General features: G+C 44.8%; 1 protein-coding gene and 1 pseudogene across 1 annotated transcript; both read right to left on the reverse strand.

The window, feature by feature from the left end:
* Positions 1 to 17,628: 17,628 nt before the first annotated feature.
* Positions 17,629 to 22,994, reverse strand: LOC144505428 (putative G-protein coupled receptor 139). The gene is made up of 2 exons (XM_078231538.1): positions 22,982 to 22,994; positions 17,629 to 18,539 (listed from the first exon to the last, which is right to left on the reverse strand). Exons 1-2 carry the CDS (start codon positions 22,992 to 22,994, stop codon positions 17,629 to 17,631), a joined length of 924 nt encoding a protein of 307 aa, XP_078087664.1.
* A 2,108-nt stretch (positions 22,995 to 25,102) lies between these two features.
* On the reverse strand, positions 25,103 to 26,359 carry LOC144505429 (dynamin-like GTPase OPA1, mitochondrial pseudogene; annotated as a pseudogene).
* Between the last annotated feature and the right edge of the window lie 1,618 nt (positions 26,360 to 27,977).

The following is a 27,977-nucleotide window of genomic DNA, read 5'->3' on the forward strand; positions in this document are numbered from 1 at the left end:
CATCGAAATTGTCTGTCTGACAGTCTGTACTCGGAGACCACACCGTTTCATGGTGTCAGGGTGAATGAAACTCTCCGTGCTCCTGCTGTCAAACAGACAATGTATCAGGCATCCGTTTACCTCTATGTCCATCATGGACTTGTCGAGTCTGTGAGGCTTGGCCTGGTCCAGGATGATTGACGCCACCGTTGAATCTTGAGTGCAACTGCAGGCAGCTGAGATGGTCGATGATGATGACCCCTGCTGGTCGTCTGCGGTCGGTGTCGACCAAAATGGCTGCGCCCATGGATCGCACGTGGTCGATGACGTTGAAAGTGGTGGCACTCGCAGGTCGCACGTGTCTTGCGTCCTCAGGAATGGTGGCGCTCGTGAATCGCACGTGGTTGAAGACCTCGATGAAGCCGGAGACGAGGAGACAGATCCTGGAGAGTCACACGCCGCACTGCTTGGCTTCAAAGGTGGTTTAGCTTGGCACACTTTAGCATAGTGCCCTTTCTTCCCACACGCGGAGCAAAATACCGTTCTGGCCGGACATCGCTGACGAGGGTGCTTTGCCAATCCACAGAAATAGCACCGCGGGCCACCTGGAGCTGCCGCCGCCGTCAGGTCCGAGGTTGAAAGCACGATCGCGCAGTTCCTAGGAGCCGCTGGGTAGCGTTGAGTCGGTGGCTGTACTTGCCATGATGTTCCCACGTGGTCGGTGGGGTAAGTTTCAAGACTTCTGGAGGCCGTTTCCATCGCATCAGCCAATTCCACCCTCTTAGCTAGGTCTAAGTTACCTTGCTCTAGCAGCCGCAGGCGAATATAGGATGAGCCGATTCCCGCCACGAACGCATCTCGGATCAAATCGTTAGTATATTGAGTAGCCGACACTGACTTGCAATTGCAGGCTCTGGCTAGCTGCTGAAGTTCGCACAGGTACTGTCCCGTCGTTTCGCCGGGCTGCCGCCGTCGAGTGGCTAGTTGGTGCCGAGCATGAACCTCGTTTGGCGGTTTGTTGTACAGCTTCTTAAGTAATTCAATGGCCCCTTTGTAGTCTTGGGAATCACGGATTGTTGCATACACAGTGTCGCTTACCCTTGCGTGGAGGACCCGCAATCTATCAGTGTCGTTTTGAATTGCTGTTGAGGCATCGATATAATCCTGGAAACACTTCAACCAATGGTCGAAAGTGTTCGACGCTCCAGCGGCACGCGGATCTAAGGTAAGCCGATCGGGTTTTAACATTTGCTCCATGGTTTTTTTTCTTCAACCAAAATTGTTACTAATAAAATTGATGCGCGATTAAATCACTCGGGAGGCTGGATCGTACCCGGGAAATAAAGGCTTTTATTAGTAACAAGAATGGAGCACACTGCTTAACAATACAATCCCAGACTAAAGGGTCACGAGGCAGCGCAGTGACCTTTATACTCCTACAGGTAGGTGGAGCCAACTGGAGTGTCCCACAGAACAATACCAACAGGTGGAACAGCCCAACCCTAACCCCAACAGTGACAAGAGTAACATGTGTACAAGTACCCATCATGATAACCATCTATGGTTCAGTACCCATAGTGGTAACCATTTTTGGTTCACCACATAGGTGTTTAGTGTAGGGCACTGTTTAAAATCTCTGTTTAGTGTAGGACACTGTTTAAAATCTCTGCTTAGTGTAGGACAGTGTTTAAAATCTCTGTTTAGTGTAGGGCACTGTTTAAAATCTCTGTTTAGTGTAGGACACTGTTTAAAATCTCTACTTAGTGTAGGACACTGTTCAAAATCTCTGTTTAGTGTAGGACACTGTTTAAAATCTCTACTTAGTGTAGGACACTGCTTAAAATATCTGTTTAGTGTCGGCAACTGTTGAAAATTTCTGTATAGTGTAGGGCACTGTTTAAAATCTCTGTTTAGTGTCGGGCACTGATTAAAATCTCTGTTTAGTGCAGGACACCGTTTGAAATCTCTGTTTAGTGTCGGACACTGTTTAACATCTCTGTTTAGTGTGGGGCACTGTTTAAAATCTCTGCTTAGTGTAGGACACTGTCTGAAAGATCTGTTTAGCGTAGGACACTGTTTAAAATCCCTGTTTAGCGTAAGGCACTGTTTAAAATCTCTGCTGAGTATAGGAGACTGTATAAAATCTCTGTTTCATGTAGGAGACTGTTTTAAATCTCTGCTTTGTGTTGGATGCTGTTTAAAATGTCTGCTTAATGTAGGAGACTGTTAAAATGGCTGTTTAGTGTAGGACACTGTTTAAAATCTCTGTTTAGCGTCGGGCACTGTTTAAAATCTCTGCTTAATGTAGGGTACTGTTTAAGATATCTGTTTAGTGTCGGGCACTGTTTAAAATCTGTTTACTGTAGGACACTGTTTAAAATCTCTGTTTACTGTAGGACACTGTTTAAAATCTCTGTTTAGTGTAGGACACTGTTTAAAATCTCTGTTTACTGTAGGACACTGTTTAAAATCTCTGTTTGGCGTAGGACACTGTTTAAAATCTCTCTTTAGTGTAGGACACTGCTTAAAACATCTGTTTAGTGTTGGCGACAGTTTAAAATCTCTGTTTATTGCTGGGTACTGTTTAAAATCTCCGTTTAGTGTAGGACACTGTTTATAATCTCTGTTTATTGCTGGGCACTGTTTAAAATCTCTGTTTCATGTAGGGTGCTGTTTAAAATCTCTGTTTAGTGTAGGACACTGTTTAAAATCTCCGTTTAGTGTAGGACACTGTTTATAATCTCTGTTTATTGTGGGCACAATTTCACATCTCTGTTCAGTGTGGGCACTGTTTAAAATCTCTGTTCAGTGTGGGCACTGTTTAAAATCTCTGTTCAGTGTGGGCACTGTTTAAAATCTCTGTTTAGTGTCGGACGCTTGATGCGCTTCTCAAACACGAGGCCAGATGCTCGGGAAATAAAAGGCTTTTATTTACTGTAATGAAGCAGCCAATAATTATATACACGATCCCAAACTGAAGGGATCCCTGCCAGAGCAGGGACTTTTATACCTCTCCCAGGAGGCGGAGCCCGACTTGGATGTACCACAACACTACAGTACAAAGGTGTAACAACCCCACCCTAACCCAATAGCAACAATAGCACAATCCCACAGTAACATATGTACATCCTTGTAGTACTGGCCAGACCCTGGCTCAGCACTATCCAGTGGGAACCAACGATGGTTCACCACATTCACCCCTCCTTTGAGAACAAAGGCCGGCGGGGTACAAAACAGAATAAAGTGTCATCAGGCTATAAGTTCAGACGGTCAGGGGGACCGCACCGTCGTTGTGACCTCCTCAATACCGGCGGTGACACCGGAGTAGGCACTTGCGGTGGCGTTCTCCCCAAGGCGGCGTCCAGCTGTTCTTCCACGGACTCACAGGCCGGTTGACCCTGAGGTGACGGTAGTCCATGGGGTCCTGACACGCCTTGCAGTGGCGACCATCTTCTGGGCTCAGGCAAGCTGTACACGGGAGTAAAAGGGTTAAGCAATGGTCCCGATGCTGCCCGCGCCGTGTCCGGGGGGGAAACAAGAGTTAAGGGGTTTGTAACAGGGGGTATGGGAGCGACAGGGGTTGCTACGTCCCCTGCTGGCGCCAGGTCTCGGATCGAGACCGTGTCCTCTCGCCCGTCAGGGTATGCCACATAGGCATACTGAGGGTTGGCGTGGAGGAGATGGACCTGTTTGACCAAAGGGTCGGACTTGCGGGCCCTTACATGTCGCCGCAGGAGGACGGGTCCTGAGTACGTCAACCAAGACGGTAATGAGGTCCCCGAGGAAGACTTCCGAGGGAATGAGAACATCCTCTCGTGGGGAGTAGCATTGGTTGCCGTACACAGGAGGGAGCGAATAGAATGGAGCGCATCAGGGAGCACCTCTTGCCAACGGGAGACTGGAAGACTTTTTGACTTCAACGCCAGTAAGACAGCCTTCCAGACTGTAGCATTCTCACGTTCCACCTGTCCGTTACCCCTAGGGTTGTAGCTCGTGGTCCTACTAGAGGCAATCCCGTATGAGAACAGGAATTGCCTCAAGTCATCGCTCATGAACGACGAGCCCCTGTCGCTATGGATGTAGCCGGGGTACCCGAACAGGGTAAAGAGATCACGGAATGCCTTGATAACCGTGGCAGCGGATGTATCAGAGCAGGGAACAACAAAAGGGAACCGAGAGTACTTGTCAATGATATTGAGGAAGTACACATTCCAATCTGTTGAGGGAAGTGGGCCCTTAAAATCCACACTCAGTCTCTCGAAGGGACGAGTGGCCTTGACTAAATGTGCCCGGTCAGGTCGGTAAAAGTGCGGTTTGCATTCCGCGCATACCCGACAGCTTCTTGTTATGGACCTGACGTCCTCCACCGAGTAAGGCAGGTTGCGGGCTTTTACAAAGTGGTAGAGCCGAGTGACCCCAGGATGGCATAGGTCATTATGGAGAGCCTGCAAACGGTCCTCCTGTATACTGGCGCATGTTCCACGTGAGAGGGCATCCGAGGGCTCATTGAGTTTCCCTGGACGGTACATGATATCGTAGTTATAGGTGGAGAGTTCAATTCTCCACCGCAAGATCTTGTCATTCTTGATCTTGCCCCTCTGCGTGTTGTTAAACATGAACGGCACGGACCGCTGGACCGTGATCAGGGTGAACCGTTTTCCCGCCAAGTAATGGCGCCAGTGCCTGACGGCCTCCACAATGGCCTGGGCCTCCTTTTCCATCGCTGAATGCCGAATTTCGGGGCCTTGGAGGGTGCGGGAAAAAAATGCGACGGGCCTCCCCGCCTGCTTAAGTGTGGCGGCCAGGGCGAAATCAGATGCATCGCTCTCCACCTGAAAGGGGATGGACTCGTCAACAGCATGCATCGTAGCTTTCGCGATGTCGGCTTTCAATTTATCGAAGGCCAATCGGACCTCTGGCATTAGGGGAAAAGTCGTTGACTTAATGAGCGGACGGGCTTTGTCCGCGTAATTGGGAACCCACTGCGCATAATAAGAGAAGAAGCCTAAGCATCTTCTCAGTGTTTTTGCACTCACAGGCAAGGGAAGTTCAGAAAGGGGGCGCATACGGTCTGGATCAGGGCCAATGACCCCGTTTTCCACCACGTATCCTAGGATGGCTAAACGGCGCGTACGAAACACACACTTCTCCCTGTTGTAGGTCAAGTTCAGGCGAGATGCAGTGCGTAAGAAGTTCAGGAGATTCGTGTTGTGGTCCTGCTGGTCATGGCCGCAGATGGTGACATTATCCAGGTACGGGAAGGTAGCCCGCAGCCCGTTCTGGTCCACCATTCGGTCCATAGCACGCTGGAAGACCGAGACCCCATTGGTGACACCAAAGGGAACCCTGAGAAAGTGATACAAGCGACCATCCGCCTCAAAAGCCGTGTATTGTCGGTCCTCTGGGCGAATGGGGAGTTGGTGGTAGGCAGACTTGAGGTCTATGGTGGAGAACACCCGGTACTGCGCAATCTGATTGACCATATCAGATATGCGCGGGAGGGGATACGCATCCAGCTGCGTATATCGATTAATGGTCTGACTGTAGTCAATGACCATCCGGGGTTTGATCCCGCTCTTGACCACCTCGACCTGCTCTCTCCACGGACTAGCGCTGGGTTGTATGATCCTTTCTTTGAGGAGCCGCTGAACCTCAGATCTAATGAAGATCCGATCCTCAGCGCTGTAACGCCTACTTTTAGTCGCGATGGGCTTGCAGCCTGGCACAAGATTCTGGAACAAGGAGGGTGTGGTGACCTTCAGCGTCGAGAAGTTACAGGCAATTTGGAGGCTGCTGCTGTTTTCCCACTGCCAGTGAAGGGAGTGGCCCACCGTACTGTCGGGTTACACTCCTCAAGTGGACCGTATTGTTTAGTCCCAGAAGTATTGGCGCGCAAAGATACGGCAATACTAGGAGCTTGAAACGCTCGTAAACTGTGCCTTGCACCTTCAAAGTTACCACGCAACTCCCTAGCACGGTGACAGACTGGGACCTCGATGCCATAGAGATTGTCTGTTTGGCAGGTTGAATCTGGAGTCCACACCGCTTCACAGTGTCTGGGTGGATAAAGCTCTCAGTGCTCCCGCTGTCAAACAGACAATAAATCACGTGGTCATTTACCTGGATATTCATCATAGATTTGTCAAGTCTATGAGGCTTGGCCTGGTCTGGGATGATCGACGCCACCGTTGGTTCATGAGCGCCACTGCAGGCAGCTGAAATTGATGAGGAGGATCCCTGCTGGTCGTTCGCGGTCAGTGCCGACGAACATGGCCGCTCCCATGAGTTGCACGTGGGTGTTGGCGCCAAACTCAGCGACCCCTGGTGCTCACACACCTCCGACTCCGTCGACCGTAATGGCGTCGTCCTGGTCTCGCACGTGGACGAACCCCTCGATGACTTCGACGACGAAGACCCGAGCTCTGAAGAATCGGAGGCCGCACTGCCATTCCTAGGTTTAGATCGGCACACTTTCGAATAGTGCCCTTTCTTACCGCATGCGGTGCACAACACAGCCTTAGCGGGACACCGTTGCCGAGCATGCTTCGCTCCCCCACAGAAGTAGCACCGCGGGCCGCCCGGAGCTGCTGCCGTCGTCTGGCCCGAGTGTGAGCACGCCATTACGCAGCATTCCGAACCCGAGGGACGAGGAGGGATTGGCGACTGCTCCTGCCACGTTGTCTCCACGTGGTCTTCCGGATACAATACTAAGCTTTTGGAGGCCGTCTCCAGCATCTCCGCTAGCTGGATTGCCTGGGTAAGATTAAGGTTACCCTTCTCCAATAGTTTAAGTCGAATGTACGACGATCCGACTCCCGCCACAAACGCATCTCGGGCGAGGTCGTACATGCTCTGCTCAGCCGACACAGCTTTGCAGTTACAGCCCCTGGCTAGCTGTAGGAGCTCGTTCGCATATTCCTCCATCGTTTCGCCAGACTGCCGTCGTCGAGTGGCTAGGAGGTAACGAGCGTGTATTTCATTGGGTGGTTTGATATAATGCTTCTTCAGAAGCTCGAGGGCCTTTGTGTAATCGGTGGCCGCACGGATCGCGAGGTAGACAGTGTCGCTTACCCTCGCATGGAGGACCTGGAGTCTATCATCATCTGTGGTGACCGCTGCGGAGGCTGCCAGGTAGTCTTCGAAGCACTTCAGCCAGTGGTCGAAGGTGTTAGAAGCGCCCACCGCACGTGGATCTAGTGTAAGGCGTTCCGGCTTCAGGATCTGCTCCATACTCTCTTTTTTTTTCTTCGACGAGAGTTTAACAACAGTAAATAAAATTGATGCGCTTCTCAAACACGAGGCCAGATGCTCGGGAAATAAAAGGCTTTTATTTACTGTAATGAAGCAGCCAATAATTATATACACTATCCCAGACTGAAGGGGTCCCAGCCAGAGCAGGGACTTTTATACCTCTCCCAGTAGGCGGAGCCCGACTGGGATGTACCACAGCACTACAGTACAAAGGTGTAACAACCCCACCCTAACCCCAACAGCAACAAGTAGCATAACCCATCCCTAACCCAACAGCAACATACATACATCCTTGTAGTACTGGCCAGACCCTGGCTCAGTACTATCCAGTGGGAACCAACGATGGTTCACCACAACACTGTTTAAAATCTGTTTAGTGTAGGGCACTGTTTAAAACCTCTGTTTAGTGTAGGGCACTGTTTCAAATCTCTCTTTAGCGTCAGACACTGTTTAAAATCTCTGTTTAGTGTAGGACACTGTTTAAAATCTCTGTTTATTGTAGGACACTGTTTAAAATCTCTGTTTAGTGTAGGACACTGTTTAAAATCTCTGTTTATTGTCGGACACTGTTTAAAATCTCTGTTTAGTGTCGGGCACTGTTTAAAACCTCTGTTTAGTGTAGGACACTGTTTAAAATCTCTGTTTATTGTCAGACACTGTTTAAAATCTCTGTTTAGTGTCGGATACTGTTTAAAATCTCTGTTTAGTGTCGGATACTGTTTAAAATCTCTGTTTAGTGTGGGACACTGTTTAAAATCTCTGTTTAGTGTCGGGCACTGTTTAAAATCTCTGTTTATTGTCAGACACTGTTTAAAATCTCTGTTTATTGTCAGACACTGTTTAAAATCTCTGTTTATTGTCAGACACTGTTTAAAATCTCTGTTTAGTGTCGGATACTGTTTAAAATCTCTGTTTAGTGTGGGACACTGTTTAAAATCTCTGTTTAGTGTAGGACACTGTTTAAAATCTCTGTTTAGTGCAGGCACTGTTTAAAATCTCTGTTTAGTGCAGGCACTGTTTAAAATCTCTGTTTAGTGTAGGACACTGTTCAAAATCTCTGTTTAGTGTAGGGTACTGTTTAAAATCTCTGTTTAGTGTAGGACACTGTTTAAAATCTCTGTTTAGTGCAGGACACTGTTTAAAATCTCTGTTTAGTGTCGGGTACTGTTTAAAATCTCTGTTTTGTGTCGGGCACTGTTTAAAATCTCTGTTTAGTGTCGGGCACTGTTTAAAATCTCTGTTTAGTGTAGGACACTGTTTAAAATCTCTGTTTAGTGTAGGACACTGTTCAAAATCTCTGTTTAGTGTAGGACACTGTTTAAAATCTCTGTTTAGTGTAGGGCACTGTTTAAAATCTCTGTTTAGTGTCGGGTACTGTTTAAAATCTCTGTTTAGTGTAGGGTACTGTTTAAAATCTGTTTAGTGTCGGGTACTGTTTAAAATCTCTGTTTAGTGTAGGACACTGTTTAAAATCTCTGTTTAGTGTGAGGCACTGTTTAAAATCTCTGTTTAGTGTAGGACACTGTTTAAAATCTCTGTTTAGTGTAGGGCACTGTTTAAAATCTCTGTTTAGTGTCGGGCACTGTTTAAAATCTCTGTTTAGTGTAGGACACTGTTTAAAATCTCTGTTTAGTGTGAGGCACTGTTTAAAATCTCTGTTTAGTGTAGGGCACTGTTTAAAATCTCTGTTTAGTGTAGGGTACTGTTTAAAATCTCTGTTTAGTGTAGGACACTGTTTAAAATCTCTGTTTAGTGTGAGGCACTGTTTAAAATCTCTGTTTAGTGTAGGACACTGTTTAAAATCTCTGTTTAGTGTAGGGCACTGTTTAAAATCTCTGTTTAGTGTCGGGCACTGTTTAAAATCTCTGTTTAGTGTAGGGCACTGTTTAAAATCTCTGTTTAGTGTCGGGTACTGTTTAAAATCTCTGTTTAGTGTCGGGCACTGTTTAAAATCTCTGTTCAGTGTAGGACACTGTTCAAAATCTCTGTTTAGTGTAGGACACTGTTTAAAATCTCTGTTTAGTGTAGGACACTGTTTAAAATCTCTGTTTAGTGTAGGACACTGTTTAAAATCTCTGTTTAGTGTAGGAAACTGTTTAAAATCTCTGTTTAGTGTGCGGCACTGTTTAAAATCTCTGTTTAGTGTAGGACACTGTTTAAAATCTCTGTTTAGTGTGCGGCACTGTTTAAAATCTCTGTTTAGTGTAGGACACTGTTCAAAATCTCTGTTTAGTGTAGGACACTGTTTAAAATCTCTGTTTAGTGTCGGGTACTGTTTAAAATCTCTGTTTAGTGTCGGGCACTGTTTAAAATCTCTGTTTAGTGTCGGGCACTGTTTAAAATCTCTGTTTATTGTCAGACACTGTTTAAAATCTCTGTTTAGTGTCGGATACTGTTTAAAATCTCTGTTTAGTGTGGGACACTGTTTAAAATCTCTGTTTAGTGTAGGACACTGTTTAAAATCTCTGTTTAGTGCAGGCACTGTTTAAAATCTCTGTTTAGTGCAGGCACTGTTTAAAATCTCTGTTTAGTGTAGGACACTGTTCAAAATCTCTGTTTAGTGTAGGGTACTGTTTAAAATCTCTGTTTAGTGTAGGACACTGTTTAAAATCTCTGTTTAGTGTAGGACACTGTTTAAAATCTCTGTTTAGTGTCGGGTACTGTTTAAAATCTCTGTTTTGTGTCGGGCACTGTTTAAAATCTCTGTTTAGTGTCGGGCACTGTTTAAAATCTCTGTTTAGTGTAGGACACTGTTTAAAATCTCTGTTTAGTGTAGGACACTGTTCAAAATCTCTGTTTAGTGTAGGACACTGTTTAAAATCTCTGTTTAGTGTAGGGCACTGTTTAAAATCTCTGTTTAGTGTCGGGTACTGTTTAAAATCTCTGTTTAGTGTAGGGTACTGTTTAAAATCTGTTTAGTGTCGGGTACTGTTTAAAATCTCTGTTTAGTGTAGGACACTGTTTAAAATCTCTGTTTAGTGTGAGGCACTGTTTAAAATCTCTGTTTAGTGTAGGACACTGTTTAAAATCTCTGTTTAGTGTAGGGCACTGTTTAAAATCTCTGTTTAGTGTCGGGCACTGTTTAAAATCTCTGTTTAGTGTAGGACACTGTTTAAAATCTCTGTTTAGTGTGAGGCACTGTTTAAAATCTCTGTTTAGTGTAGGGCACTGTTTAAAATCTCTGTTTAGTGTAGGGTACTGTTTAAAATCTCTGTTTAGTGTAGGACACTGTTTAAAATCTCTGTTTAGTGTGAGGCACTGTTTAAAATCTCTGTTTAGTGTAGGACACTGTTTAAAATCTCTGTTTAGTGTAGGGCACTGTTTAAAATCTCTGTTTAGTGTCGGGCACTGTTTAAAATCTCTGTTTAGTGTAGGGCACTGTTTAAAATCTCTGTTTAGTGTCGGGTACTGTTTAAAATCTCTGTTTAGTGTCGGGCACTGTTTAAAATCTCTGTTCAGTGTAGGACACTGTTCAAAATCTCTGTTTAGTGTAGGACACTGTTTAAAATCTCTGTTTAGTGTAGGACACTGTTTAAAATCTCTGTTTAGTGTAGGACACTGTTTAAAATCTCTGTTTAGTGTAGGAAACTGTTTAAAATCTCTGTTTAGTGTGCGGCACTGTTTAAAATCTCTGTTTAGTGTAGGACACTGTTTAAAATCTCTGTTTAGTGTGCGGCACTGTTTAAAATCTCTGTTTAGTGTAGGACACTGTTTAAAATCTCTGTTTAGTGTAGGACACTGTTTAAAATCTCTGTTTAGTGTCGGGTACTGTTTAAAATCTCTGTTTTGTGTCGGGCACTGTTTAAAATCTCTGTTTAGTGTCGGGCACTGTTTAAAATCTCTGTTTAGTGTAGGACACTGTTTAAAATCTCTGTTTAGTGTAGGACACTGTTCAAAATCTCTGTTTAGTGTAGGACACTGTTTAAAATCTCTGTTTAGTGTAGGGCACTGTTTAAAATCTCTGTTTAGTGTCGGGTACTGTTTAAAATCTCTGTTTAGTGTAGGGTACTGTTTAAAATCTGTTTAGTGTCGGGTACTGTTTAAAATCTCTGTTTAGTGTAGGACACTGTTTAAAATCTCTGTTTAGTGTGAGGCACTGTTTAAAATCTCTGTTTAGTGTAGGACACTGTTTAAAATCTCTGTTTAGTGTAGGGCACTGTTTAAAATCTCTGTTTAGTGTCGGGCACTGTTTAAAATCTCTGTTTAGTGTAGGACACTGTTTAAAATCTCTGTTTAGTGTGAGGCACTGTTTAAAATCTCTGTTTAGTGTAGGGCACTGTTTAAAATCTCTGTTTAGTGTAGGGTACTGTTTAAAATCTCTGTTTAGTGTAGGACACTGTTTAAAATCTCTGTTTAGTGTGAGGCACTGTTTAAAATCTCTGTTTAGTGTAGGACACTGTTTAAAATCTCTGTTTAGTGTAGGGCACTGTTTAAAATCTCTGTTTAGTGTCGGGCACTGTTTAAAATCTCTGTTTAGTGTAGGGCACTGTTTAAAATCTCTGTTTAGTGTCGGGTACTGTTTAAAATCTCTGTTTAGTGTCGGGCACTGTTTAAAATCTCTGTTCAGTGTAGGACACTGTTCAAAATCTCTGTTTAGTGTAGGACACTGTTTAAAATCTCTGTTTAGTGTAGGACACTGTTTAAAATCTCTGTTTAGTGTAGGACACTGTTTAAAATCTCTGTTTAGTGTAGGAAACTGTTTAAAATCTCTGTTTAGTGTGCGGCACTGTTTAAAATCTCTGTTTAGTGTAGGACACTGTTTAAAATCTCTGTTTAGTGTGCGGCACTGTTTAAAATCTCTGTTTAGTGTAGGACACTGTTCAAAATCTCTGTTTAGTGTAGGACACTGTTTAAAATCTCTGTTTAGTGTCGGGTACTGTTTAAAATCTCTGTTTAGTGTCGGGCACTGTTTAAAATCTCTGTTTAGTGTCGGGCACTGTTCAAAATCTCTGTTTAGTGTAGGGTACTGTTTAAAATCTCTGTTTAGTGTAGGACACTGTTTAAAATCTCTGTTTAGTGTGGGGCACTGTTTAAAATCTCTGTTTAGTGTAGGACACTGTTTGAAATCTCTGTTTAGTGTAGGACACTGTTCAAAATCTCTGTTTAGTGTAGGACACTGTTTAAAATCTCTGTTTAGTGTCGGGTACTGTTTAAAATCTCTGTTTAGTGTCGGGCACTGTTTAAAATCTCTGTTTAGTGTCGGGCACTGTTCAAAATCTCTGTTTAGTGTAGGGTACTGTTTAAAATCTCTGTTTAGTGTAGGACACTGTTTAAAATCTCTGTTTAGTGTGGGGCACTGTTTAAAATCTCTGTTTAGTGTAGGACACTGTTCAAAATCTCTGTTTAGTGTAGGACACTGTTTAAAATCTCTGTTTAGTGTGGGGTACTGTTTAATCTCTGTTTAGTGTCGGGCACTGTTTAAAATCTCTGTTTAGTGTAGGACACTGTTTAAAATCTCTGTTTAGTGTCGGGCACTGTTTAAAATCTCTGTTTAGTGTCGGGCACTGTTTAAAATCTCTGTTTAGTGTAGGGCACTGTTTAAAATCTCTGTTTAGTGTCGGACACTGTTTAAAATCTCTGTTTAGTGTAGGACACTGTTCAAAATCTCTGTTTAGTGTGGGGCACTGTTTAAAATCTGTTTCGTGTCGGACACTGTTTAAAATCTCTGTTTAGTGTCGGGCACTGTTTAAAATCTCTGTTTAGTGTCGGGCACTGTTTAAAATCTCTGTTTAGTGTCGGGCACTGTTTAAAATCTCTGTTTAGTGTCGGACACTGTTCAAAATCTCTGTTTAGTGTCGGACACTGTTCAAAATCTCTGTTTAGTGTCGGGCACTGTTTAAAATCTCTGTTTAGTGTCGGACACTGTTCAAAATCTCTGTTTAGTGTCAGACACTGTTTAAAATCTCTGTTTAGTGTAGGGCACTGTTTAAAATCTCTGTTTAGTGTAGGGCACTGTTTAAAATCTCTGTTTAGTGTCGGACACTGTTTAAAATCTCTGTTTAGTGTAGGACACTGTTTAAAATCTCTGTTTAGTGTTGGGCACTGTTTAAAATCTGTTTCGTGTCGAAAACTGTTTAAAATCTCTGTTTAGTTTAGGGCACTGTTTCAAATCTCGGTTTAGTGTCGAACACTGTTTAAAATCTCTGTTCAGTGTACGACACTGCTAAAATCTCGGTTTAGTCTGGGCCAAAATTCTTTCCACACATAAAATCTCTGTTTAGTCTATGACAGTGATTAAAATCTCTGTTAAGTGCACGACACAGTTTAAAATATATGTCTCGGGTAGAACACTGTTTAAAATCGCTGTTTTGTGTAGGACGTTGTTTAATATCACTGTTTCATGTAAGACACTGCTTAAAATACCTGTTTAGAGTAGGCAACTGTTTAAAATCTCTGTTTAGTGTAGGACACTGCTTAAAATCTCTGTTTAGTTGATGACACTGCTTAAAATCTCTGTTTAGTGGATGACACTGCTTAAAATCTCTGTTTAATGTAGGACACTGTCTAAAAGATCTGTTTATCATAGGGTACTGTTTAAAATCTCTGTTTAGTGTCGGGCACTGTTTAAAATCTCTGTTTAGTGTCGGACACTGTTTAAAATCTCTGTTTAGTGTAGGACACTGTTTAAAATCTCTGTTTAGTGTAGGAGACTGTTTTAAATCTCTGTTTAGTGTAGGACAGTGTTTAAAGTCTCTGTTTAGTGTAGGAGACTGTTTTAAATCTCTGTTTAGTGTAGGACAGTGTTTAAAGTCTCTGTTTAGTGTAGGAGACTGTTTTAAATCTCTGTTTAGTGTAGGACTCTGTTTAAAGTCTCTGTTTAGTGTAGGACACTGTTTAAAATCTCTGTTTAGTGTAGGTCACTGTTTTAAATCTCTGTTTAGTGTAGGACACTGTTTTAAATCTCTGTTTAGTGTAGGACACTGTTTAAAGTCTCTGTTTAGTGTAGGGCACTGTTTAAAATCTCTGTTTAGTGTAGGACACTGTTTAAAGTCTCTGTTTAGTGTAGGAGACTGTTTTAAATCTCTGTTTAGTGTAGGACAGTGTTTAAAATCTCTGTTTAGTGTAGGACACTGTTTTAAATCTCTGTTTAGTGTAGGACAGTGTTTAAAATCTCTGTTTAGTGTAGGAGACTGTTTTAAATCTCTGTTTAGTGTAGGAGACTGTTTTAAATCTCTGTTTAGTGTAGGAGACTGTTTTAAATCTCTGTTTAGTGTAGGACAGTGTTTAAAATCTCTGTTTAGTGTAGGACAGTGTTTAAAATCTCTGTTTAGTGTAGGAGACTGTTTAAAATCTCTGTTTAGTGTAGGAGACTGTTTTAAATCTCTGTTTAGTGTCGGGCACTGTTTAAAATCTTTTCAGCATAGTGCACTGATTAAAATCTCTGTTTAGTGTACGACACTGTTTAAAATCTCTGTTTAGTGTACGACACTGTTTTAAATCTCTGTTTAGTGTAGGGCACTGTTTAAAATCTGTTTCGCATAGGGCACTGAGTATCATCTTTGTTCAGTGTGGGGCACTGTTTCATCTCTCTGGTGTAGGACACTGTTTACAATCTCTGTTTAGTTTCGGACTCTGTTTAAAGTCTCTGTTTCGTGTAGGACTCTGTTAAAAATCTCTGCTTAATGTGGGGCACTGCTTGAAGTCTCTATTTAGAGTAGGACACTTTTAATAATTCCTTTCCAGTGTCGGGCGCTGTTTAAAATCAAATCACTGTTTCGCATCGGACACTGCTGAAAAGCTGTGTTTAGTTTACGACACTGCTTGAAATCTCTGTTTAGTGTAGGACACCGATTAAAATCTCTTTTAGTGTGTGGGGGACTGTTTAAAATCTCTGTTTAGTGCAGGGCACTGTATAAAATATTTTTTGAACTTTGGGCACTGTTTAAATTCTCTGTTTAGTGTGGGGCACTGTTTCAAAACTCTGTGTAGGGTAGGACACAAAGAATACTGGTATAAAATATGAAATCACATAGGATTTGGAGTTGGCTGTCCAGATGGATAAAATATTGTCTTGGTTATAGAAAAACGGAGAGTAGCGGTGAAACGGTATCTTTCAGAATTGACTTATGTTGCTAGTGGTGTTCTGCTGGGATCAATGCTGGGACCTCTGTTTGCAGTATATAAAAATGATCTGGAGGAAAATGCAGCCGGCCTGATGAGCAAGTTCACGGGTGATGCAAAGATTGGTGGAGTTGATGATAGTGTCGGGGATTGTCAGAGAATAGAGACGGATTGGAGACTTGAGCACAGAAATGGCAGATGGAGTTTAATACGGACAAATGTGAGGTGATGCATCTTGGAGGATCAAACTTAGTTGTGATTTATACTGTATATTACAGAACCCTTAGCAAGATCAACATAGTGAGTGAAGGAGGGAAAGGGTTAATGGATTTTGCACCTAGAATGTATCACAAACATAATCCTCCATTGTGGTTAATATCCCCTTGTTTATACTGCTTCTGGCATGAATATAAGCTATTTATTCATGGTTTCATTCTTTAACTTCATTCTTATCAAGACAGACAGCTAAATATAAATGTAATGTTTGTGAAGTCTTACCCTTTCTACAAGCTTGTGTGTGGTTTGCAGAAGGGAAGCAATTCCATGGTGTGGAGCACAATATTGGCTATTTGAAGAGGAACTCCCGCTGGGGCGGCTGAGAGTGCGCTGGGAACTTCAAAGGGAAACCGCGGGAAGAACAGGAAACCACAGCCTGCTTCGTGACCTAAGAACAGCAGATACTTCTGGTTTATGGTCCGAAGCTATAAGTGTATTTTTAGTTTGTAACTGGTCTGGAAGCTTGCTTCGTGACCAGCAGTTGTAAATGTATTCTGAGTCCTGACTGATCTGGTGTTTGCATCGTGACTGGTGCTGGGAGCCATGCTGTATAAATGTCCCCACTTTTCTGTGTTCAGAGCCACTTTGGCTTCCGCTTTCAAGGGGTCAAAGTTCTCCCGCAAGCTTGTGAGAATAAAGCCTACTCTATTTTGACTCATACCAGTCTCAAGAGGTATTTTCTACCTACTACAGCTCCCTAAAACTGGTAACACGGGGGCGGTGGGGGTGTGGGGGGGGGGGCAAGATGATTAAAAACCCATATGGCATGCCTGCCTTCATCAGCCGGGCATTGAGCACAAGAGTTGGCAAATCACGTACAGCTATATTAAATGTTGCTTAGGCCGCATTTGGATTATTGCGTGCAGTTCTGGTCATGACATTACCAGAAGGACGTGCAAGTTTAAACAGAGAGTTTCTCCGTCAGAGACCCAGTCAGTGACCATGTTTCGAGAGGCTGTCTTGCTGTCAGGAAACCTGTCGAAAGAGGAAGTCCCACTGTCAAGGACTCTGTTTCAAAAAGGGGTCTCTCGGGCCAGGATTCAGTTTAAAGAGGGTGTCTCACCAAGAAAGATCCTGTTAAAAGAGGGAGTCTCTCCATCATGTAACATGGAATTTTGTCCTTCATTGCTAGAGGGATGGAGTTTAAAAACAGCGAGGTTATGCTGCAGATGTATAAGGTGCTGGTGAGGCCACATCTGGAGGACTGTGTACAGTTTTGGTCTCCTTACTTGAGAAAGGATACTCTGGCACTGGAGGGGGTGCAGAGGAGGTTGAGTCCAGTGTTGTGACCATTTCCTCATGAGGAGCCAGTGAGTAGACTGGGGCTATACTCATTGGAATTCAGAAGAATGAGGGCAGTTCTTATAGAAACATATAAGATTATGAAGGGAATGGATAAGATAGAAGCAGAGAAGTTGTTTCCACTGGCAGGTGAAACTAGAACTAGGGGGCATGGCCTCAAAATAAGGGGGAGCAGATTTAGGACTGAGTTGAGGAAGAACTTCTTCAAACAAAGGGTTGTGAATCAGTGGAATTCCCTGCCCAGTGAAGCAGTTGAGGCTGCCTCATTGAATGTTTTTAAGGCAAGGATAGATACATTTTTGAACAGTAAAGGAATTAAGGGTTATGGTGAACGGGTGGGTAAGTGGAGCTGAGTCCGCGAAAAATCTTATTGAATGGTGAAGCAGGCTTGAGGGGCCAAATGGCCTAATCCTGCTCCTAGTTCTTATGTTCTTATGTTCTTATGTACCCTGTTTAAAGATGGCATCTCTCCATCAGGGACTCTGTTTAAAGAGGGAGTCTCTCCATCAGAGCCTCTCTTTCAGGAGGGTGTCGATCTCTGTCAGGGACCCAAAAGGGAATAGTGAACGGGATGTAATCTTATGGCAATTCTTTCATTTAATTCAATACTTTTATTGAATTCAAATTTCACCAACTGCTCTGGTGGGATTCAAACCACATGTCCACAAAATGTTATGCCGCATGTCTGGGCTACCATTCCATTTACAATAACACGGTGCAACTGCTTCTCCAATGGGCTCTACATGCCAGTTGCTTCTGTTACTTCATTTGTTTAGTCATTAACTGAATTATTAATGCAACCGGATATTCCACTGCAATCTTGAACTGCTCCCTGAACTTGGACTGAGTCACTCCATAAATAAATGTGTTTGTGCAGCAACTTGAAACTTGCAGCATGTAACCAACTTGGCGAAATATGTATTCAGGTTCATTGTACTGCCCAGGTCCTGTTCCTGTGATGGTATAGTATAGGAATTCTATAACATGTACCAACCATAGGAATATGAAGGTGCCGGATATGCTGAAGAGTAAAATCACAGACTTCCTTCTGCTCTCCATTTCTGGGTCGCTGTGATCATCTCCCTTACTCTGAGCCCTCAGTCCCTTACGGACTCGACTTGCCACTAGAATGTGTCTGACTGTCAGAGCGTTGAGCAATAGAATTAACCCGAAAGGGAGCAATGGGGTTAAAACTTTGTCAAGCCAGTCAAATCCTATCCATCTGGGATCAGTATAACAGCTTGCCATTAAATCACATCCCCAAGGCAAGTTGTTGATTATCCACCTAGGTTGATATGTAAAATAGATGGGGATGCTTTTCAAACAGAGCAGAATGCCAACTGTTCCTAGAACCACACCCGCAGTTTTACCAGTGCAATAAGTCCTTTTCAGCTTCTGGCAGCAAATGGCCACAAATCGATCAAATGAGAAAGTGATGGTGAACCAGACGGAACAGTTTGTGGCTGAGCGACTCAGCACAGCGCTAACACTACACACTGGGGTGATGTGCAGGAAGCAAACTGGGAAGTAATAGTAATTTATTCGCCAAAGTATGACGTCAGTTACAATGACCAGCAGATCCGCTGCTGCCATAGCAACCAGATAGCGGGTGGTGCAGATGGAGAGGCCACACTTTCCTCGAGACAGGATCACAATCGCCAATAAATTGACTGTAAGACAGAAAGCAAAGTTGTCACTGATCAAACAGGCTCTGCATCGGGACTGGAGGGAAAATCATGAGTTATGAATCGGGTCAGAGGGAAAACAAATCAAAAAATTAAAAGTCTAAAACCGGATCCCAATGCACATCAAAAGACCCACGTCTGGTGTCAGTTAGATTTGTGGCAGAAAGTAGCAGCAAACTTCTCCAAGAAATCAATTTATTCATTTCAACAAGGAAGCGTAGACCCTTAGAATCATAGAAACCCTACAGTGCAGAAGGAGGCCATTCGGCCCATCGAGTCTGTACCGACCACAATCCCACCCAGGCCCTACCCCCACATATTTACCCGCTAATCCCTCTAACCTACACATCTCAGGGGCAATTTTAAACTGGCCAATCAACCTAACCCGCACATCTTTGGAGTGTGGGAGGAAACCGGAGCACCCGGAGGAAACCCACGCAAACACGAGGAGAATGTGCAAACTCCACACAGACAGTGACCCGAGCCGGGAATCGACCCCGGGACCCTGGAGCTGTGAAGCAGCAGTGCTAACCACTGTGCTACCGTGCCGCCCCTTGTCTACATCAAGGGGGTTGAATTGGAAATGCTCGAGAGCTTCAAGTTTCTAGGTGTTCAGATCATGAAATATCTGTCCTGGTCCCTACACGCTGAGACGATAGTGAAGAAAGCCCCACCAATGCCTCTACTTTTTCAGGAGGCTAAGGAAATTAGACCTGTCCACTACGACTCTCTCCAACTTTTACAGATGCCCCATAGAAAGCATCCTTTCTGGATGTATCACAGCTTGGTCTGGGCTCCTGCTCTGCCCAAGACCGCAAGGAACTACAAAGGGTTGTGAATGAGCCCAGTCCATCACACAAACCAGCCTCCCATCCATTGTCCCCATCTGCACTTTCCGCTGCCTCGGGAAAAAGCAGCATAATCGAGGATGACACGGACACCGGACATTTTCTCTTCCACCTTTTTCCGTCAGGAAAAAGATTGAAAAGTCTGAAAACACGTACCAACCAACTCAAGAACAGCTTCTTCCCTGCTGCTATCAGACTTTTGAATGGATCTACCTTATAGTTCTTTCTCAACACCATAGCTATGACTGGAATACAACATACTGCACTCTCCTTTCCTTCTGTCTGAACGGTATGCTTTTTCTATATAGCACGCAAGAAACAATGTATTTCACTAACCAAATATGTGTTACAATAATAAATCAAATCAAATCAAATCGGACTCGAAGGCTTCGGATTGACAGGGTTTTAGCAGGTTTCTTTGGGCTCCTGTTCCATCCCTCACAGGGGCAGAGTCCGGAAGGAGATGAGGACATCTTTAACGAGAGGTCCCGTGTAACTACAGCACTGCAGCTGGGAAGGAGGATCAGCATGTCCTCTGCCTGACCCCCGAAGTTCCCCAGTCATCAGACGATCAGACACGCAAATCCACACATGGAGATGCAGTCTGAGGTACTCTCCCCAAGATTGGACCAACCCATTTTGGGATCAGACTCACCGACTCGATCGCAATGGCTTCCCGGACTTGGGAAGGATTGGACACCCGGGAGGTCGTGATGAAGATGTACCTGCTCCTCTGCGTCTCCTCTGTAGTCCTACTCCGCTAAATACAAGCTAAACCTAACCATCCGGTGACCTCAGAGCGGGAAAGCTGCAAAGGCCAAGAGGTATGACATTGTACCTCAAATCTTACATCATGCTGGAAGAAGCTTGGACACACGACTCCTGACTGCATTACCCTTTGTCCCACATCTCCTGATCATACGCAGCACTAAATATCAGAGCAAAAGCGAAATATGACCAAAACACGAGCCTCTTAAACGAACTTGCTGCAGCGACAGTGAGTGCATTGGTTGTAATCTTCAAATCAGAAAACTCCATCAGTGCAGGAGGATGCCATTCGGCCAATCGGGTCGGCAGCAACTCTCCAACAGAGAACCTCACCAAGGCCCTATCCTCTTAACCCCATGTATGTGCCCCACTCACCCACCTAACCTGCACATCTTGGAACAATAAAGGGCAATTTAGCATGGCCAATCCACCTAACCTGCACAGCGTTGGAGTGTGGGAGGAATTGGAGCACCCGCAGGAAACCCACGCAGACACGGGTAGAACGAGCAAACTTCACATGAAGTTACCCAAGACTGGAGTTGAACCTGGGTCGCTGGTGCTGTGAGGCAGCAGTGCTGACGAGTCTGCTGCCCATATTTTGGGATTGGCCGAGTGGAATGAAAAACTCAGATCTACAGCTACAGTTAAGAAAGGCGGAGAAAAGCGATCAGGAAACTGTACGTCGCAAGCCGAATGTCTATAATTGGGAAATTCCGATAGCCTGTTATTAAGGAGAAAATAGCAGGGCATTTAGAAAATGATAATGCAATTAGTTAGAGTCAGCATGATTTTGTGAAAGGGTGGCACGATAGCACAATGGTTATCACTGCTGCTTTACAGCGCCAGGGACCCAGGTTCGATTCCCGGCTTGGGTCACTCTCTGTGTGAAGTCGGCATGTTCTCCCCATATCAGCGTGAGTCCCCTCCGAGTGCTCTGGTTTCCTCCCACAGTCCAAAGATGTGTGGGTTATGTGGGTTGGCCATGCTAAAATTGCCCCTTAGTATTAGGGGACTAACAAAATGAATTCATGGGTTTGCAGAGTAGGGCATGGGTGGGATTGTCAGTGCAAGCCCGATGGGCCAAATGGCCGCCTTCTGCACTGTCGGGATTATTTGATTCGATGTGGAATTCAGAGTGAGATGAGTAATCTTCCATTATATAGCGTGAGGTTGCAGTGGGGAATTGGTGGGAATAGCAGAAGAGGAATTATCCAGTCCAGGGATGTAGTTCATTCTTGGTAATGAAATAGCTGGATCACTGGTGGAAGTGATGCCTACTCTGGTTGAAAAGCCAATGGAAAATCATGCAACTGAGGTGCTGTAGGAAGCACTGCGCTGTCAGGATTCTATGATAAATCATGTTGGACAAGTTTAATTAGAGTCCTTGAGGAATTTACCAGCAGGGTGAATAAAGGGGAACCAGTAGATGTAGGGTATCTGGATTTCCAAATGGCATTCGATAAACTGCTACATAGAAGACGGCAACAGAAAAAAAAACCTCAATATGCTGCTGGTGCTTTTTTCATAGCTCGGTTAGATTCCTCCCTAAGTTACAGGAAAAAGTTATGATAAATGGGCCATTTTCAGGTTGGCAACTTCTAACTATTCGAGTTTGACAGGAATCAGTGCTGGGACCAGGACTATTTATAATTCATACTGAATGAGTTGGTTGGAGGGAATGGGTAAATTCTCCCCAAATCTGCTGATGATGCAAAGGTAGACAGGGAAACAAGTTGGACGGTGGATACAGCAGAAGAATATATCTGGGTTCAGTGAGCGGGTAAAATATTGACAAATAAAATGCGAGTTGGGAAATTGCCATGTTGTCCACTTTTGCAGGAAGAAGAGGAGAGAAGAATATTATTTAAACATTGAGAGACTGTGGGTTAGAGATGGATTTGGGTGCCGTATACATCAGTCACAAAACATAGGGCATGATAAACAAAATCAGGAAAGCAAATGGAATTTTGGCAGTTATCCAAAAGAGATGGAGTGTAAATGCAGTGAACTCTTGCTGCAGCGTAACTGGGGAGGCCACAGCTAGTGTACAATTCTGCTTCCATCAATTAACGGGAGGTATATTTCCATTGGGATACAAAAGAACGAAGAACAAATAAATGTACAACGCAGGAAGAGGCTCTTGGGCCCTCCAAACCTGTTCTGAAATGATGCCCTAAGTAAACGAAAATCAAACCTTCTGCCTTTACTCGGTCCGTATCCCTCCATTCCCTCCCTATTCATTCACCCATCCAGATGCCTCTTAAATGTTGTTAATGTGCCTGCTTCCACCACTTCCTCTGGCAGCGCGTTCCAGGCACCCACCGCTCTCTGTGTGAAAAACTTCCCCCCCCGCACATCTCCCTTAAACTTTCCCCTGAACCTTGAACCTGTGCCCCCTTGTAATTTCAGTAACACTTCCACCCTGGGGAAAAGAGCCTCTGATCTATTATCTTGTCGTGCCTCTCATAATTTTGTGAACCTCTATCAGGTCGCCGTCTTTCCAGTGAAACCATCCAAGCGAGGAAGGATTAGAATGAAGGAAGAAGAAAATGAAGAGTTAAAGTAAAAAGCGGGGCCAAAAATAACATAGCATCATTCAATCATCGAATGGTCACAGCCCAGTGCCATCCCCCCACCTTTATCCCCGAGCATTGTAGCTTTTTATTTCCTCTTTAAATGATGGGACAATTCTCTGCTGAAAGCGAGCTTTAAATCTGAACAACACATTCTCAGGAGCTGTATTCCAGAACATCACCACTCCCCGACTAAATAAACTCACAAAATTCCTCATTTGCTCTTCTCCCCAATTACCTGGATCATCCATATATCGACCTTCGCGGGATCAGATCTGCATGGACAGGAGTGTGATGGAATACTCCCCACTTGCCTGGATGGGTGCAGCTCCAACAACACTCAAGGAGCTCAACACCATCCAGGACAAAGCACCTGATTGGCACCACATCTACAAACATAAGGTGGTGGTAAGCTGCCTTCTTGAACGTTGCACTAATCCCTGAGATGTAGATGTATCCACCATGCCGTTAGGGAGGGAATCCAGAGATTTTGACCCAGCGGCAGCGAAGGAATGGCCGATATATTTCCAAGTCAGGATGGTGAGTGGCTCGGAGGGGAAGTTTCCAGGTAACTGAAGCCTGGATATTGTCCACATATTGCTGCATTTGGACATGATCTGTGACAGGATTGGGTTAGTAACTGAACTGGCTGTGACCGGACTGGGTTAGTGACCGATCTGGTTGTGACAGGATTGGGTTAGCGACTGAACTGGCTGTGACAGGACTGGGTTAGTGACCGATCTGGTTGTGACAGGACTGGGTTAGTGACCGATCTGGTTGTGACAGGATTGGGTTAGTGACCGATCTGGTTGTGACCGGACTGGGTTAGTGACCGATCTGGTTGTGACAGGATTGGGTTAGCGACTGAACTGGCTGTGAAGGATCTGGTTGTGACAGGATTGGGTTAGCGACTGAACTGGATGTGACAGGACTGGGTTAGTGACCGATCTGGTTGTGACAGGACTGGGTTAGTGACCGATCTGGTTGTGACAGGACTGGGTTAGCGACTGAACTGGATGTGAGAGCACAATCAATAATTCTGACATATTTGAGAATGTGTAATTACGTTAACCCGGATTACACCAGGATTGGTAGAAGTGCACGATACAATTAACAAAAATTGGACACAGAAAAGCAGCACAGGGACAGGCCCTTTGGCACACAATGTTGTACTGCACATGACACAAAATAAACAAGTCCGTTCTACCTGCCCCTCTTCCATTTCCCTCTATTTCTTGCATATCCATGTACTTATCTCCTCCTCCACGATCATCCTCAACACCGGTGCCCCACAAGGCTGTGTCCTCAGCCCCACGATACTCATAAGAACATCTGAACTAGGAGCAGGAGTAGGCCATCTGGCCCCTCGAGTCTGCTCCACCATTCCATAAGATCATGGCTGATCTTTCTGTGGACTCAGCTCCACTGACCCGCCCGCTCACCATAACCCTTAATTCCTTTACTGTTCAAAAATGTATCTATCCTTGCCTTAAAAACATTCAATGAGGTAGCCTCAACTGCTTCACTGGGCAGGGAATTCCACAGATTCACAACCCTTTCTGTGAAGAAGTTTCACTTCAACTCAGTCCTAAATCTGCTTCCCTTTATTTTGAGGCTATGCCCCCTAGTTCTAGTTTCACCCACCAGTGGAAACACCTTCCCTGCTTCTATCTGATCTGCTTCTTATACACCTCTGAGTGTGTGGGCAAATTCCCCTCCAACTCGATTTTCAAGTTTGTTGATGACATCACCGTTCTGGATCGGATTGCAAACAATGATGAGACAGAGGGCCCGATTTTACCAAAACGCGGTAAAGTTGGGCGTCGGGCCTATACCACGATCTGCACCCGATTCCGAGCAGATCGCGACTTTACTGACACCCGATTCGGGCGCGGGTTGGCCCGTGCCCGAATCGGGCGGCCCGACGATTTGAATGCATTTGCATGCATTTAAATCGACTTAATGAACCGCGCGCCCAACTCTACCGCCAAATCCCACTTTACCGTCTTCTGGCCCGTTCCGGATCCGCGCTTTTACTGACCTGCAGAATAAAACTCCGAAGCAGATTTCTATTCTGCAAGGGGACCTCCGAAGCCCGTTCAACTCGACAATGTTTCGCGGACCCCCCGCTAACCACCCCGGCAGAACCCCCCCTGGATCAGACCCCCTCGGAGGCAGGCCCCCCCGATATTCAAATCCTAGTTGTTACAGGCAAGGGTTGAATCAGAGGCAGACTCTGAGTGGAACTGGCTAATATTGTGTAACTGCTCTGAGTGGGGGCAAACCGCTCCCCCCCCCCCCCCCAGATCACCCCCCCCCCCTGGGAGGCAGGCTCCCATCGGCAGAGCACACCCCCAACCTACCTCGATCCCTGGTCTCCCTCCACCATCCTTCCATCAGCAAGATAAGCTGTATGTTCCTCAGTGATGTTTAGCAGCCGTTCCAGTTCGGTTTTGGTTTCATTTCGAACGTGCTGTTCTGGATACCGTGATTTCCAGTAGAACCATCTTTCTTGCCAACCTGGCCCCACCATATCACGAATTACAGACTCAGTATCTCGAAGACGGGTTTGCGACGTCTCTTCCAGGAAATGGATAGTTGCATCCCACTGCTGTTTGTCAGATATGGAACGATCTTCAGCCTGCTCATCCCATCTGTGACCTTTTATACTTTCATCTTTAACAGCATGTTTTAGTTTGTCAAAGATATCATCATGGTCCTTCCCTTTGTGCTCTGACAGAAATCCAGCAAATTCACCCTCCAAGGTTCCCCAAGCAACCTCTACTGCTTTGTGAGGCAACTGTGTGTCAGTCCATTGCTTGAGCTTGATGTCCACTGTGGTATTGAATGTGCCTGAACTCACAGACTGGGCAGCAGGAAGGTAAATATTCTCCATCACATGTGTAGAGACACTTTCCCACAGTTTCCTTTGTAGAATCTTTTCCCAGTATTTTGGAGTAACCTGACCTAAGCTGATCACTTCATCCAGAATTCCATTCTTCGCCTTCTCGTATAGTTCATTCCTGTCGCGTTCCCTCAGCCGAGGATAGTTGTTCTTCCATTCAGTTTCAAGGTTGAAGCGAGTAGCTTTAAATGCATCGCCCTGTTGTTCCACAGACTCACGCACCATCTTCCAGAAACAGTCTGAAACTGCTCGGCTCAAGTTCTTAGTTGCCACTTGATGTGCTTTCAGCATCCCTGTGTTCAACAATTTTGAATTCTGAAAGAACTCTCCTTCATAATCTCTTATGGAATCAATACCTTCATTCGTGTTGCCTCGACCGGTAACAACTGCAAAGTAACCCAAAGCCTTCATTGGAAACAACTTGCCTTCCACAATCTGTTGAATCCGACCTGCACTGGCTAGGTTTTTCTCAGCTAGATCCCCCACTTTGGTCAACACAAAGATGGTCCTTCTGCCTTGTGGGTCCATCTGGCTCACCAAGTCAGTTACAACACTGCGTTCAGCATCTACTGAACCATCTTGGATACAAAGGATAATGGCATTAGGGTTCTGCATGTAAGCCTTGCTTATGGTAAGAATTATATCCTTGGTGTCGGCAGCCATTCCTGACGTTACAGTACTGATAACACCAGGAAGACCGACCAGTACCATTCATTATCCTTTGTATCCCATCCTCCCCCCTCTCTACTCTCTCTGCTTTTTTCTCCACGCCCGGGTGCGCTGCTTCAACTTTTCTTTCGAACTGCGCATGCGCAGTTCAGAGCTCCGATCGGTCTGGCAGGGTTATGCCCCTCCCACTGCACGGTTTGGACTGGAGCTGGCAAAACATGAAAGGGCGTGCTGGACAGAGGATTCCGGGCTCGGATCTATTTAACACCCAGATTCGGCACTTAGACTCAAAATGGTAAAATCAGGCCCAGAGTACAGGTATGGGATAGAGAATCTGGTGAACTGGTGTGACGACCATAATCTCTCCCTCAATCAACAAAACGAATGAGATAGTCATCGACTTCAGGAAGCGCAAAGGAAAACATGCCCTGTCGACATCAATGGGGATGAAGTGGAAATAGTCAAGATCTTCAAGTTTTTAGGTGTCCAGATCAGCAACAACCTGTCCTGGTCCCCCCCATGTCGACACTATAGTTAAGAAAGCCCCACCAACGCCTCTACGTTCTCAGAAGACGAAGGAAATTTGGCATGTCAGCCACGACTGTCAACAACATTTGCAGATACCCCATAGAAAGCATTCTTTCTGGTTCTATCACAGCTTGGTCTGGCGCCTGCCCTGTCCAAGACCGCAAGAAACTACCATATTATGTTAATGACACACTGTATAACAGCACACTGTATTAATGACACGCTGTATTGATGCCACACTGTATTAATCACACACTGTATAACAGAACACTGGATTAATGACACTGTATTAATGACACATGTGAATGTAGCCCAATCTATCACGCCAATCAGCCTCCCATCCATTGACTCTGTCTACACTTCCTCCTTCCTCGGGACAGCAGCCAGGACCCCACACATCTCGGACATTCATTCTTCCAACTTCTTCCGTTGGGAAAAAGACACAAAAGTCTGAGGTCACGTACCAACCCACTCAAGAACAGCTTCTTCCCTGCTGCTGTCAGACTTTTGAATTAAGTTGCATTCAGTTAATCTTTCTCTACACCCTAGCTATGACTGTAACACTACATGCTGCACTCTCTCATTTCCATCTCTATGAACGGTGTGTTTTGTCTGTATAGTGCGCAAGAAACAACACTTTTCACTGTATGTTAATAAATGTGACAATGATAAATCAAATCAACATCAATTCAAATCAAAAAAATCTAACCCCGTAAATGGAGCTATGGTATTTGCCACCACCACCACCCTCCCAGACAGAGCATTCCAGACATCTTGCATTCTCTGTGTAAAAAAACTTATTCTTCACATCTCCTTTGAACTTTCCCCCTCTCACTTTAAGTGCATGCCCCCGAGTATTAGACATTTCAACACTCAGTAAACGATTCTGTCAACCCAACCCTTGCCTCTGATCATTTTATAGACTTCTAACAGGCCTCCCCTCAGCCTCTGTTGCTCCAGAGAAAACAACTCTAGTTTTTCCAGCCGATCCTTACAGCTCAGACATTCGAATACAGGCAGCATCCTGGTAAACCTCTTCTGCACCCTCTCCAAAGCCTCCACATCCTTCCTGCAATTTGGCAACCAGGATTGAGAAAAGTGCGCCCTAAACAATGTCTTATAGAGCTACAAC

Source organism: Mustelus asterias, chromosome 16, assembly GCF_964213995.1.
Source record: "Mustelus asterias chromosome 16, sMusAst1.hap1.1, whole genome shotgun sequence".
NCBI lineage: Eukaryota > Metazoa > Chordata > Chondrichthyes > Carcharhiniformes > Triakidae > Mustelus > Mustelus asterias.